The 13,250-nt window shown below is 38.8% G+C and overlaps 1 protein-coding gene across 1 annotated transcript; it reads left to right on the top strand.

The window, feature by feature from the left end:
* Positions 1-4,962, top strand: cldn1 (claudin 1). The gene is made up of 4 exons (XM_047368834.1): positions 1-363; positions 1,820-1,984; positions 3,212-3,296; positions 4,514-4,962. Exons 1-4 carry the CDS (start codon positions 141-143, stop codon positions 4,671-4,673), a joined length of 633 nt encoding a protein of 210 aa, XP_047224790.1. The 5' UTR covers positions 1-140; the 3' UTR covers positions 4,674-4,962.
* The last annotated feature ends 8,288 nt before the right edge of the window (positions 4,963-13,250 follow it).

Genomic DNA, 13,250 nt, shown 5'->3' on the forward strand with positions numbered 1-13,250 from the left:
CCAAGGGATGAACAGCTGCACACCTTTTTTGTTAAGGAGAAGATCCAGAGGGGAGGAACACCAAGCCAGGTTTTGATTTTTAACAAACTTTTTATCTCTCTACTTTACAGCAGTTGTTTTGTCTTTTCAAAGCTAAAACAATGGCAAATGCCGGAGTACAGCTTCTTGGTTTCACGCTGGCCTTCTTTGGCTTCATTGGAACAATAGCATCCACAGTTATGGTGGAGTGGAAAGCTTCATCGTACACAGGAGACAACATTATCACAGCTCAGGCGCTGTATGAGGGTCTGTGGAAAAGCTGTGCGTCACAGAGCACCGGGCAGATTCAGTGTAAAATCTACGATTCACTCCTTCAGCTACCAGGTAATGCTTCACATGTAAAGCTTTTAAATATATATTTCCCAACCAAATGTCTTTTACTGCTATCAAAAGTTGATCAAAGTAAATGTAAGATCAAAGTAAGCAAATTAATAAAATTGCATCCAACATTTGGACAATATGTTTGGCTGTAAGATGAAAATAAATGGTACAGAGAATCTAACAGTATATTTATGCCTCATTTTTGAATTTATACTGGCTATAACATCATGAAAGAAGTCCCACTGAACCTCAGGGCCATTCAGGCCTTCCAAGATGCCCTTCTTTTCAGGACCTCCAACATGCTGGAACATGTTTGTCAGATTCCAGCAGCTCTCTCATCAGAGAAAAGGGCACTGAAATGGGGGAGGAGTTTTATCAGTTTCAACATGGTTCCTATTGTAATGTTAGAATCCTGTTAAAAAAATGCATAAAATAATTGACAATTTCTAATTGGCTTTTAACTTTCTTTAATAACAGATTAATGATAGAGTCATGTCAACAAGCTTTGAATTATTGTGATGAGTTCGTGTCAGCTGGATATGACTCATGCTGCATGAACTCACGTTTGTTTTGTCTAATGTTATAGATTATTTTCAAGCTGAAATACAAGGAAATTTGATTGTTATCATCCAGGTCAAAGCAACCCCACATATACAGTGCTAATCATCCTGGTCCTGAACAGCACATCAGCCACAGACCATCACACTGACGGTCAAAACATGGTGGTGGTAGTGTGATGGTCTGTGGCTGATGTGCTGTTCAGGACCAGGATGATTAGCAGTAATTGATGGAACTATGAATTCTGCTCTCTGGCAGAACATCCTGAAGGAGAATGTCCAGCCATACTGTAATTTTATGAACTTAACCAGAACATGTTTTTACTTTACAGGAAGGATCCAAAGCACACCAGCAAGTCCACATCTGAATGCCTAAAAAACAGTATTAAGGGTTTTGAGTGTCCTAGTCAAAGTCAATTCTTTAATCCAGTTGAGATGCGATGTGGTGTGGCCTTAAACAGGCCGTTCATGCTCAAACCCTCTAATGTGGCTCAGTTAAAACAACACAGCATAGAAATGAGGGCCAAAACTCATACTCAGTGATGGAAAAGACGTATTGCTGGTCAGAAACCCTGTGTGGCAGTTGTTTCTAACAACAATGGTACAACCAGTTATCAGCTATAGGGAGGAATTACTCTTTCACACAGGGCCAAGGTGGTATTGATAGTTTTTTCCCTTTCAAAAAGGGTTAATTGAATACATTTTGTGTGATATTAAAATTTGATTGAAGATCTGAAATATTTAAGTGTGACTAAAAACCAAAAATAGACAAAAGGAAAATACACACACAATACAAATCACAACTCTGTCTCTATTAAAAGCTTTGAAAATAATCTCTTCTCAATGTGACTGAATCAAACGTGCCCTAATCACAGGCATCTGTTGCATATCTTTTCCTCCAGGGATTGTACAGGGAACTCGGGGGCTCATGATAGGCTCCATCTTGCTCTCCTTCATTTCCATGATTGTGGCGGTGGTGGGAATGAAGTGCACCACCTGTATGTCAGAACAACCCGCGCAGAAGGATAAGGTGGCTCTGGCTGGAGGGGTTATCTTCATGATAGCTGGTGAGAAATCTGCTCCTTGAGCAGAGCATCATCTGGTTTCAGAGCTGGATGTATTTGTTACCTTCCTTTTGTACAGTGGGAGAAACAACTAGTTGATTTTCTGAGTGTGCTCACTAAGAAAAAAACACTTTTAATGATAATTTCATTGAATTGTGGAGAGCAATATCAAGTGCATATCCTGAAACAAAACCTTATATAAATGTTAAGCAGTGATTTGCATGTAATAATTGAAATATGTGTTTGATCTACTACAACGCAGCCAGAATTCTGGCTTAGATCTATTAGCTAATCAATTAATCAATAACAGATGAGGTATGTATAAAACATATTTATCTACAGAATCAGTTTCTTCCATTCCAACCTCTCCACCACCGTGGACAAGACCAAACAGTTGTCACGAACAAGATAGTAAATCTCTATAAGACTGGAATGAGCTACAAGGTGAGAAGGTGACAATTGTTCAAGGGATTATAAGGATTTAGATTAAATCTATAACAACCATAAATGTTCCTCACTGTGGAGTTCCATGCACCATCTTGCTTCATAGGATGAGGGTGATGATTAGGGAGGTGAAAGTTCAGCCCGTAAACCAAACAGGAGGATGTAAATCATTCTAAATCAGTTGGAACCCTAATCACCAAGAACATCAAGCTCATTAGGGCTGATTCCAAACATTGTGTTTCGATTAAGAGAAATGCTAACTGTAGGCAGTCACCACAGGCAAGCACGGTGGCGGAAACCTTGTGCTATTGGACAGTTTTTCTGTAAAGAATACCAAGCTATTTCACATGGAAAGGCCTATACACTGTAAAACCTTGGACCAGAACCAACATCTCTTACTAAGATCATTGAAGATGGATCTTCCAGCATGACAATTGCCCAAAACATACCACCAAGGCAACAAAGTGATGGCTAAACCATCATGCAGTGGCTTAGCCAGTTTCCAGAGTCCTATAGAAAATCTTTGAAGGAAGCTGAAGCTTGGGGTCATTGACCAATAGCTAATAAACCTGAAGGATTTAGAAGGTTCCTGTACATGGAGAGGGCCAAAATCCTTCCTGAGGTGTTTGCACCCCTTGTGACAAACTACAACAGAACTGTTGTTTCTACGTGGCCAAACCTACAGATTCAATAGCAGATCAATCATTTTTGTCTCATATATCTTGTTTTATTTTTGGCCACAGTTGGTGGATTTTTGCTGAAATACTTTTTCTCATGGTTTTCCAGGTCTTCTTGCTCTGGTTGGAACATCCTGGTATGGCCACAGAATAGCCCAGGACTTCTACAACCCACACACTCCCACCAATTCCAGGTTAGGAGGTCATCCTCCAGTCCTTTACTCTTAATGTCCCAAGGTATTACTAAAGGGTCACGAGCAAAGAGGCACACAATGGATCATTAACCATAATATTATTTACCTCATATTTCAAGTTTTAATAAATAATACTAATAACATTAAAGTAAAGGTAAGTTACCATTTTTACACAACCATTTGGTTTTTGGAAAAACAGAATCAAACAATAAAGTAGTCAATGCTGCACGGAGGTGTTAGCTCATAACAACTGCTGTGAATAGAAAACTGTGAACATAATAGTATAAAATCAGAAAATCTAAAAGTGCAGAAAGTTAATGAGTGAATTTCTCAAAATGTCAAATTATAAGAAGTTTTTCATTACGTCAGATGTTTGCTGAGGATAACAGTGGTTTCCAGTTATAATCAGAAGTTGAACTTTCTAAGTTTCAAGTCAGATAAATGAACTGGAATGACCCCTGAAGTCAGAAAGTCAAAAGTCCCAACCTCTGTGGGACGGATTGATAGATGGATGGAAAACACTGTTGCTGTGTATGACTTGCCTCCCAAGTCGGTCCATCCCAAGATAGCATTCTGCTTGCTAGTCAGAGGCCTCCTACTGTCCAAGTCAGAATTCTAACTTCAGGGGGCGTTCCATTTAAATTTTCCAGAACCAGGAAGTTGTGAGAATCACTCACATGGACAGCACGTTCCACTTGCAAGTCAGAAAACCAGTAGGATTTGCTAACTGTAGTACCAAGGACCAATCAGCATACAAGGCAACCCCTATGCATCTCTCTCTCTGTTTCCAGCATTCAACTAACAAGCTCTTAAACAGATTGCATGGTTTATGTGTGACTAGTATATTACGATACAAACCATCCAATGAGCAAATAAACACACAACTTTCACTATGTTTTATATATAATGCAGCAATATTGAACTGGAACTCGGAGCTGCTAAATGAGCTCCAATTTTCCAAGTCCGATTCTTTGTTTTTGTGATGTGACACTTCGAAATGCCAACTTCCGTGATGAATCAAACATCACTATTCTCAGATCTGAGTTTTGAGTTGCAAAGCAAGTAAAGAACAGCATTGTTACATCAGTGTCCATAGTTTGACATGAATTATTTAAACTGGAGGTGTTTTTGTTAGTTTTTTTTATTGGGTAAGCTGCTTTCCAAACCTGAATCCTTTGACCCATTGTAGTGATCAAATTGATCTGTATCCCTCTCAGGTTTGAATTCGGGTCTGCCATGTACGTCGGATGGGGAGCGGCTTGTCTGTGCCTTATAGGCGGGGGCTTCCTCTGCTGCAACTGTTCAGGGAACAGCAGCTCCAGAAAAGCCCCGCGCTACCCACCATCCAACACTGCAACTGGCAAGGACTACGTCTAGGAAGAGAGCAGTCTCTGTCCAGCTTCTACTCAAAGTGGAATATGCATGCAGGAATTTACAGGAATATACAGTTCTATGTTAATAATCACTAGCATGTTTTTTTCTTTTATTTTCTTTGTTCAAAGATAATCAAAATTCAAAACTATTGTTAAACTTTTTTTACTTGTCATCTACTCCTTTACGGTAATCTTTTAATAGCAGATGTAAATGTAAACAATGTCAACAGAGAAATGTTTTTCTTTAATTTGAACTGTTTTTATGAAATATTAAATAAAATTTGCATAACTTTTCTATGTGCAGGTGTGTTCTTATGTATATAAAAGGAAAATTAGATATGCTCATAAAGTAAACAAAAGAAACTCTACAAAACAAAAAAAGATTACAATATGTACACCACATTTATTGGCGATCCTGGTAAGGAGGGGAAAATGCTGTCTTTTATTGCAGCACCATAACATATTTTGAATAATCTAACCTGTTATTGAGTTGAGAAAAAATTACTTGTTATAACATACTAGTTTGAGCAAAATCACTGCACACAGACTGCAGCTCTTTGGGAATCACCTTGTTTATGCTGAAATACTGTTTTCCTGCCTGTCATACTGTCTATCTGCTGTGTTTCTGGATATTAAGTTATAGAAATGGGAGCAAACTGTCATTAATGGCATAACTTCCTCAGCTATGTCTTTGCAGTGTGTTCAGAATGTGCACTTATCTGCAGTACTACAGTATTTTTGCAAAGAGATCTTTAAAACAGTACATCGATTTTTCAGTTTATTTCTGTATTTTTTAGGTTTCTCTGACTTGAAGCTGATTTGTTTTCCAAACCAGGTCATCACTGCATATCATACCCCCTCCAGTTCAAGTGCTAAAAAGAAGATATCACATGAATCATACAGAGGAGGAAAGAAACATCTGTAATCTTCTAGAAACGGTGATGTTACTGTGGTAGCAGTGAAACATGCACAAACAAACAGTTTCCTTGGGAACATATTTCATTCTCAGTGTTAACCAGTGACATGCACATATTTGAATGTTTTATATTTTATTGTTGGGATTTTTATGTGGCTTTTGAAAGGAACAAAAAGTTTATATTTTACCTGAGGGAAGGAAATTCATTTCCAATCAGGGAGGGCGTGGACTCCTGAAAGCCTCACCTCAGACCATCTGTCCCAACCTGCCTTTTCACTGAAGTGTTCATCAGAATCCAGTTACAAGGAACATATCAGGAGATATTTGTTCCAATGTGAAGAAATGATACACTCTGATGTTATATAAATACATTTGACATGACTTGATCTGACTTGCAACGTTGTTATCTGGAAGAAAAAAGAGAACAGTGTAAAAAAGAAAACCCTCTCTATGTGAGAGGTTTTCTCAGGTATCCTGGCCTCCTCCCTCAGACTGAAGAACATACATTCTGGGTTACATAGAGATTCTCAATGGACTCTGTCTTGTATAATCATCACAGCATCTCTGTGACGATGCTGTGATGGGCTGATGTCCTGTCATCAGTGTGTTGCCCTGTGATTGCAGGTAAAAGCCACCACAACACTGGCTAGCAAGACAGGAAAGGTTTGGAAAAGTTTGGGATTTCCTGATTTTGTCGAAGGCAGTGACGCCGCAGGAGAGAGGGCGCCACCATGTGGTCACTCTTCACTGTGCTGCTCTTGTAAACGAGTTGTAGTCTGTGGTCTTCCCGTAAATTTCCCAATAAACTTTTCATTAAAGAAAAAGTCTACACAAAACTTTGATATAAGATATTGGAAAGGTGCACACACACATACCGTCTTCTAAAACATGGCAACCGATTCAACACTCCTTCAATTTTCACTTCCAAAATGCATATGGAGTGTGCCACCATGCATGTGCAAATCTATATCTACGTAAAGTGTAATTTACATGCATATCATTCAAATTACAAAACTTTACATGCATGTTTGGATGTGAATTTTATTTTCTAATGAGAACCAAAAGTGGGACAATGTAATAAGTAACACATTGTTTGTTAAGTTTATACATTTACTTCAATAAAAATTATCTAATTATCTAATATTTAAATATATTATTGAATGCAAAACAAAATAAATAATTAATTCATTAAACAGACGGAATTTCCAGTCATAATGACCACCAACCCCTCACTTTACGCTAAAGCCACATTCACCCAATCATTCTGACAAACATGCATACATTTATACACCGACATGCAGATCAGTGGGCAACTTGAGATTATGTGCCTTGCCCAGGGGCACATCAACATGAGGCTGGAGGAAGCTGGATTTGAGCCCACAACTTCTGGATACCAGCCATTTAACTGATTGTACATTTAATAAATATTACATTATTTTTAATCTCATTGTTTATGTGTTTGTTTTATTTGTTACTTTTTATTAAATTACACATTTAAGAAATGATTTCAGTATTTATTTATTTGTTTCTTGAACTGTGGTGCTTTTGGACCACCATATTTTTCTGCTGTAATAAAAATAAAAATATATACAAAACCTCTAACTAACACACTAAGTAAGTTCTGGAAATTCCTCCTGTCAGATTACTACTGTTTTTGCTTTTTATCAAACTAAAATGTTTCAAACTAATTATCAGACAAAGATAACCTGAGTAAACCTGAGTAAATACAAAAACAGTCCTGGCTAACAGGATATAACCATAAACAGTACAGACCAAAAGTTTGGACACACCTTCTCATTCAAAGAGTTTTCTTTATTTTCATGACTATGAATATTACAGCTTCACACTGAGGGCATCAAAACTATGAATTAACACATGTGGAATTATATACTGAACAAAAAAGTGTGAAACAACTGAAAATATGTCTTATATTCTAGGTTCTTCAAAGTAGCCACCTTTTGCTTTGATTACTGCTCCGCACACTCTTGGGATTCTGTTGATGAGCTTCAAGAGGTAGTCACCTGAAATGGTTTTCACTTCACAGGTGTGCCCTGTCAGGTTTAATAAGTGGGATTTCAAGCCTTATAAATGGGGTTGGGACCATCAGTTGTGTTGTGCAGGAGGTGGATACAGTACACAGCTGATAGTCCTACTGAATAGACTGTTAGAATTTGTATTATGGCAAGACAAAAGCAGCTAAGTAAAGAAAAAAGAGTGGTCATCAATACTTTAAGAAATGAAGGTCAGTCAGTCCGAACAATTGGGAAAACTTTGAAAGTGTCCCCAAGTGCAGTCGCAAAAACCATCAAGCGCTACAAAGAAACTGGCTCACATGAGGACCGCCCCAGGAAAGGAAGACCAAGAGTCACTTCTGCTGCGGACGATAAGTTAATCCGAGTCACCAGCCTCAGAAATCGCAGGTTAACAGCAGCTCAGATTAGAGAACAGGTCAATGCCACACAGAGTTCTAGCAGCAGACACATCTCTAGAACAACTGTTAAGAGGAGACTGTGTGAATCAGGCCTTCACGGTAAAATAGCTGCTAGGAAACCACTGCTGAGGACAGGCAACACGCAGAAGAGACTTGTTTGGGCTAAAGAACACAAGGAATGGACATTAGACCAGTGGAAATCTGTGCTTTGGTCTGATGAGTCCAAGTATGAGATCTTTGGTTCCAACCACTGTGTCTTTGTGCGGCGCAGAAGAGGTGAACGGATGGACTCTACATGCCTGGTTCCCACCGTGAAGCATGGAGGAGGAGGTGTGATGGTGTGGGGGTGCTGTGCTGGTGACACTGTTGGAAATTTATTCAAAATTGAAGGCATACTAAACCAGCATGGCTACCACAGCATCTTGCAGCAGCATGCTATTCCATCCGGTTTGTGTTTAGTTGGACCATCGTTTATTTTTCAACAAGACAATGACCCCAAACACACCTCCAGGCTGTGTAAGGACTATTTGACCAAGAAGGAGATTGATGGGGTGCTGCGCCAGACGACCTGGCCTCCACAGTCACTGGACCTGAACCCAATCGAGATGGTTTGGGGTGAGCTGGACCGCAGAGTGAAGGAAAAAGGGCCAACAAGTGCTAAGCATCTCTGGGAACTCCTTCAAGACTGTTGGAAAACCATTTCAGTTGACTACCTCTTGAAGCTCATCAACAGAATGCCAAGAGTGTGAGGAGCAGTAATCAAAGCAAAAGGTGGCTACTTTGAAGAACCTAGAATATAAGACATATTTTCAGTTGTTTCACACTTTTTCTTTCTGCTCTCGGTGGAGGAGGACGCTTTTTCTCTGTCTCCCGCACCCCTCCCATATCTGCCCTGCTTCAGCTCTGTCTTGTCTTCTTCACCGTTCCCGGTATGATGTTGTTTTGTCAACTTGTTGCTTCTTTGTGCTGAGGTTTTTTGCAATCTCAAACTGTATCCTGCTAAGGATAAAGTGTGAAATATGATTTTTTTCCTCTACTTACCTAATGTGGTCTCTTTTCTCATCTTTCTTCCTCTGCTCTCGGTGGAGGACGCACGCGTTATCTCTCCCTCCCTCTTGCCTGCTTCTGCATCTGCTTTTGTCTGTGTTTTTCTCAGAGCCTCACTTTACATATCCTCCAAACTTGTAGCAAGGGCAGTGCCTGTGAGTGGGCAGCAAAGCCTCGGTGACCCATCCCCCCCTTGTCTTGTGTCATGATGTATGTTTGGATGGGTTGTACTGGAATTCTAATTTCCCTTCGGGGATCAATAAAGTATCTTTGAATTGAATTGAATTGACTTTTTTGTTCAGTATATAATTCCACATGTGTTAATTCATAGTTTTGATGCCTTCAGTGTAAAGCTACAATATTCATAGTCATGAAAATAAAGACAACTCTTTGAATGAGAAGGTGTGTCCAAACATTTGGTCTGTACTGTACCTGTCAGCAGCACCATAGATAAGATGTACATCTAATTAATTTCATAAATGCGATGTGTCTTCTTCATTTCTTACTTTTTAAAACATGTTTTTCCACGATTTCACTCAAGATCATGTAAACACTTGAAAAACAAATTCACATATTTGCAATGGTTTGAAAATGCATTAAACTACCACTTTCTCAAACATTCATTAAGCAGACACATTAAAATACTGCCACAGCTCTGTACAACTAAACTGAATGACATTCAGTTTATTTATATAGCAGTTCAAGGCACTTTACAAGAGCAACATGTCTAATCTTTCTTCAGTGCAATCTAATCATTCAGTCAGATTCAGGTTTAGTTACATCCAGTATGACAGAACAGGACAGCAGAGGTCATCTGCCTAGTTTCTACCCCCTCCCAAACTGATTTGTTGATAGCATTACATCTTCAATGCTTGCAGCACAAGGTAATGTTACTCCTGTTACTCCTGCTATTTTAGTGAACAACAGCAGAAGCTTGGCTGAAACTGACCCATGCAACAGGACACTATTAGGCAGATATTCTTGTTTTGGTGTGTTTGTATCTGTTTATATCTCTGAGCCATTCCTCAGAGTTTTCTTGTGTTTTGTTCCTGCTTGCTGTCATGTGAAAGAAGACAGGTGACCACATAACATTTTTTGCTCTTTTGTTTTTCAAATATTCACGTATTGATGTATAATTGTATTCTTTAATTAATCCGTGGTAAAGAAAGTTATTTGATTGAACTTCAATGACAAAAATGAATCTGGTTTTACTAATTAAACAAAAATAAATAATCAAAAATGTATTTTTTGGGAAAAGGTTAGGACATCTTTCCATCTAATAACTATTGTTACCACCTTTATTTAAAATAACTTCACAGAAGCCATCTACCAGTCTTCTGATCAGTTTGAGGAACATTTGGCCCACTCCTGACTTCCATCTGTGAGATATTTGAGGGGTTTATTAAATGTACAGCCTGTTTAAAGTCACCCAACAGTATGTCAATGAAATCAAGATCTTGGATTTGAAAAGACCCTGTCATTGGTGGATATACTAATAATTTTGGTCATTCTCACGTTGTAGCTTTTGTCACGCTTATGTGATACCCCTGTGTGTAATTTTAGTCATTTTAAGTGGGAATAAATGTGGGGGTGTTCTGTAAACAAAGAGCAAGAATAAGTTTCCTCTGTAGGGTGACTGGACTCAGGTTTGGAGTTAAGGGTGAGAAACTCCACATTCCAAACTTACTACTACTGCTCCTCTTCATTAAAAGGAGTCAAGTAAGTGGTTTGGGCATTGAATCAGGATTCCTCATGTGTAGAATCTTTGGAAGATTCCCAGCTCCAGGGCCAATCCAGAACTCACTGGAGGACCATATTTCCCTTCTGCTTGGGAATGTGTTGAAACTTCCCAGGAGCAGCTGCAGAGTGTCACTGGAGAGACCGATGTTTTGGTTTACCTCCTGTTAGGTTCATGACCCAATCTTGTTTGTGTTACTTACAGTGACATTATCCTGAAAGGAAAAATGTTCCGATGGGTCTCGTTGGGTGAAAATGAATGAAACCAAAGAAGAAAATGCATTATTCTCGAAGTTACTAACCACAGGAAGTAACAGGTTTTATACATTCGTGACAAACTGCTTTGGTGAGACGGAATATAAATGTAAATGTTTTAAACTAAATCCAAAGCAATGAGAGTTCTCGTGAGAACTTGGAGGAGTAATGCATAGTAGTGACCACTAGAGGGAAGCACAATCCGTGTTTCTACTTTTTCCACTTTTCTTGTCACCTTCAAGAAGCTAAGGCTCACAAAGAAACACGTTAGAGATAAACAGTTTGACATGAATAGATTTACCACGTTTATTACTATAAATCTTAAAATTCTTTGGATCATATACTGTCAGCTGTTACACAGAAGTCAGACTGTGGGAGGTGACATTGTTAAAGGATAAATAATAGGCTTAGGTGGATAAGTGATTTACTGTGAAGTAAGTGGGGAGTTCTTCTCTTAACCTTTTAGCACATCTCCCAACACCACTAGTGTCTCAAACTAGGGTTTTTGCATTGCAAAACACATCTAAAAACTGTGAAGTGATAATTAAAAACTGGACTAAAAACCTAAAAACAGAAAAATGTGTGAGCAACTTGTCACTGCTAAGCTGCTGCCATAATTCAGTAATAAGCTTACCTGAGTCAGTGGGCAAACTCTCCTCCTCTGCTTGCTTGCTAACACATACCCTGCTAAGCTAAACAAGAGGCAAAGCTAAAAAGCAAAGCTAAACATAAACAATTCAGAGGGTAAAGCAAAATGTCGGCAGATTGTACAAACAATGAAGCTCTGTGATCTATAACTTGCTCTCACATCTGACCTCTGGCACAGTCCTTACATTGATTTAGGAACCAACTTTCAATAATACAAGTTAGTTCAGCCAACATTTGTAAGTTGGGCTTCAATCCAGTTTCCTTGTGTTATCCATGGAGCAGCTGCTGCGTGCAGAATACACATGGGGCATGTATGGCAATATTGGAATTTTAATCTACATTTCAGATTAACTTCTAAAGAAGGTTTTCTACAATAGAAACAGTTCAAAGAGATTTTTTTTATTTTTGTATAAAAGTTGAAACTAAACTAAAGAGATTGGTGTAGCAGCACTTCTAACATTGGGATCATTACTTTTCAGTCCAGTATTGGATCCGGAGCTCCTCTTCAAAGTGAAGCCCACCAAAAAATCTACAAACAAATACAAAACTGAAATTTCAGCTTTTAAACTTTTCTTTCTTTTATTAATACTTGTAAATATCACTTTCCCTTCTTCATTTGCTTTCTTGGTAGTTGGTCTGGACCAGGAGCTGGTACATTTAGAACGGCCAGCAAAGGGCATAAGTGGTTGCATCATGTGTGAAGTGATTTTTTACAGGCAGTAGCTCTGACAGTTAAAGTCTCTAAACAGAGGATGTTAGAGGATGCACATGCTGGCAACAATGTGCCAGCTCCTACCAGACATCAAACTATTACCACCACTATCACTGGTCTGCAAGTGTACAAAATTACAAATATTTGTATACATGGAGCTGTGAAAAAGTATTTGCCCCCTGACAGATGTCAACTGTATTTGCTTTTTTTTGGTCACATTTAAATGTTTCAGATAATGAAAAGTGTTTAATATCAGATATAATTATTGTGAGTAAATATATGCCCCCGTGACCCAGTCCCGGATAAGCGGAATACGACGAGTACGAGTATGAGAAATATAAAGAACTTTTTTTTCAAATGACAATTTTTACAGATTAGGGGAAAATGCTATCCATTGAAAAACAATTTTCCCCAACTTGATCATGAATTAGCAGTGATTAGCTTTTTATTTAAAGGCTGAGTTATATTTGACTAGCCACACCCAGGCCAGACTACTGCCAGACCTGTGGAACTAAGAAATCACCTAAATATACAGCTGGTTTTAGGTTTAGCCTAAACCGGCTCAGTTATGATTGAGGTGCAAACACGCCCTCCATTTCTGCTACCTGTGCGACCCCTTCTCTTTTCCAATGGTTATAATCAGTCTGACAAAGAGGTATCCCCAATCCTTGTGGTTTTTAGTATAACAATGGCCACCAGTAGGCTCTAGATGGACAAACTTTATCAGTTTATTATTTTACTTAGTGCCCCTACACATAGCCCATTCTAAAATGGCCAAACTCTAACAGTCAGTAGTTTATTCTAACCTCCCCAACAACCCCACACCATTCCGAAC

This window comes from Girardinichthys multiradiatus, chromosome 6 (genome assembly GCF_021462225.1).
Source record: "Girardinichthys multiradiatus isolate DD_20200921_A chromosome 6, DD_fGirMul_XY1, whole genome shotgun sequence".
Classification (NCBI taxonomy): domain Eukaryota; kingdom Metazoa; phylum Chordata; class Actinopteri; order Cyprinodontiformes; family Goodeidae; genus Girardinichthys; species Girardinichthys multiradiatus.

Excerpts from the sequence above, each read along its gene's own strand:
- cldn1 (XM_047368834.1), top strand. The coding sequence starts at position 141 with ATGGCAAATGCCGGAGTACAGCTTCTTGGTTTCACGCTGGCCTTCTTT. Across the intron at positions 1,985-3,211 it reads GGTTATCTTCATGATAGCTG|GTCTTCTTGCTCTGGTTGGA; the intron begins GTGAGAAATCTG and ends ATGGTTTTCCAG. Across the intron at positions 3,297-4,513 it reads CACACTCCCACCAATTCCAG|GTTTGAATTCGGGTCTGCCA; the intron begins GTTAGGAGGTCA and ends TATCCCTCTCAG.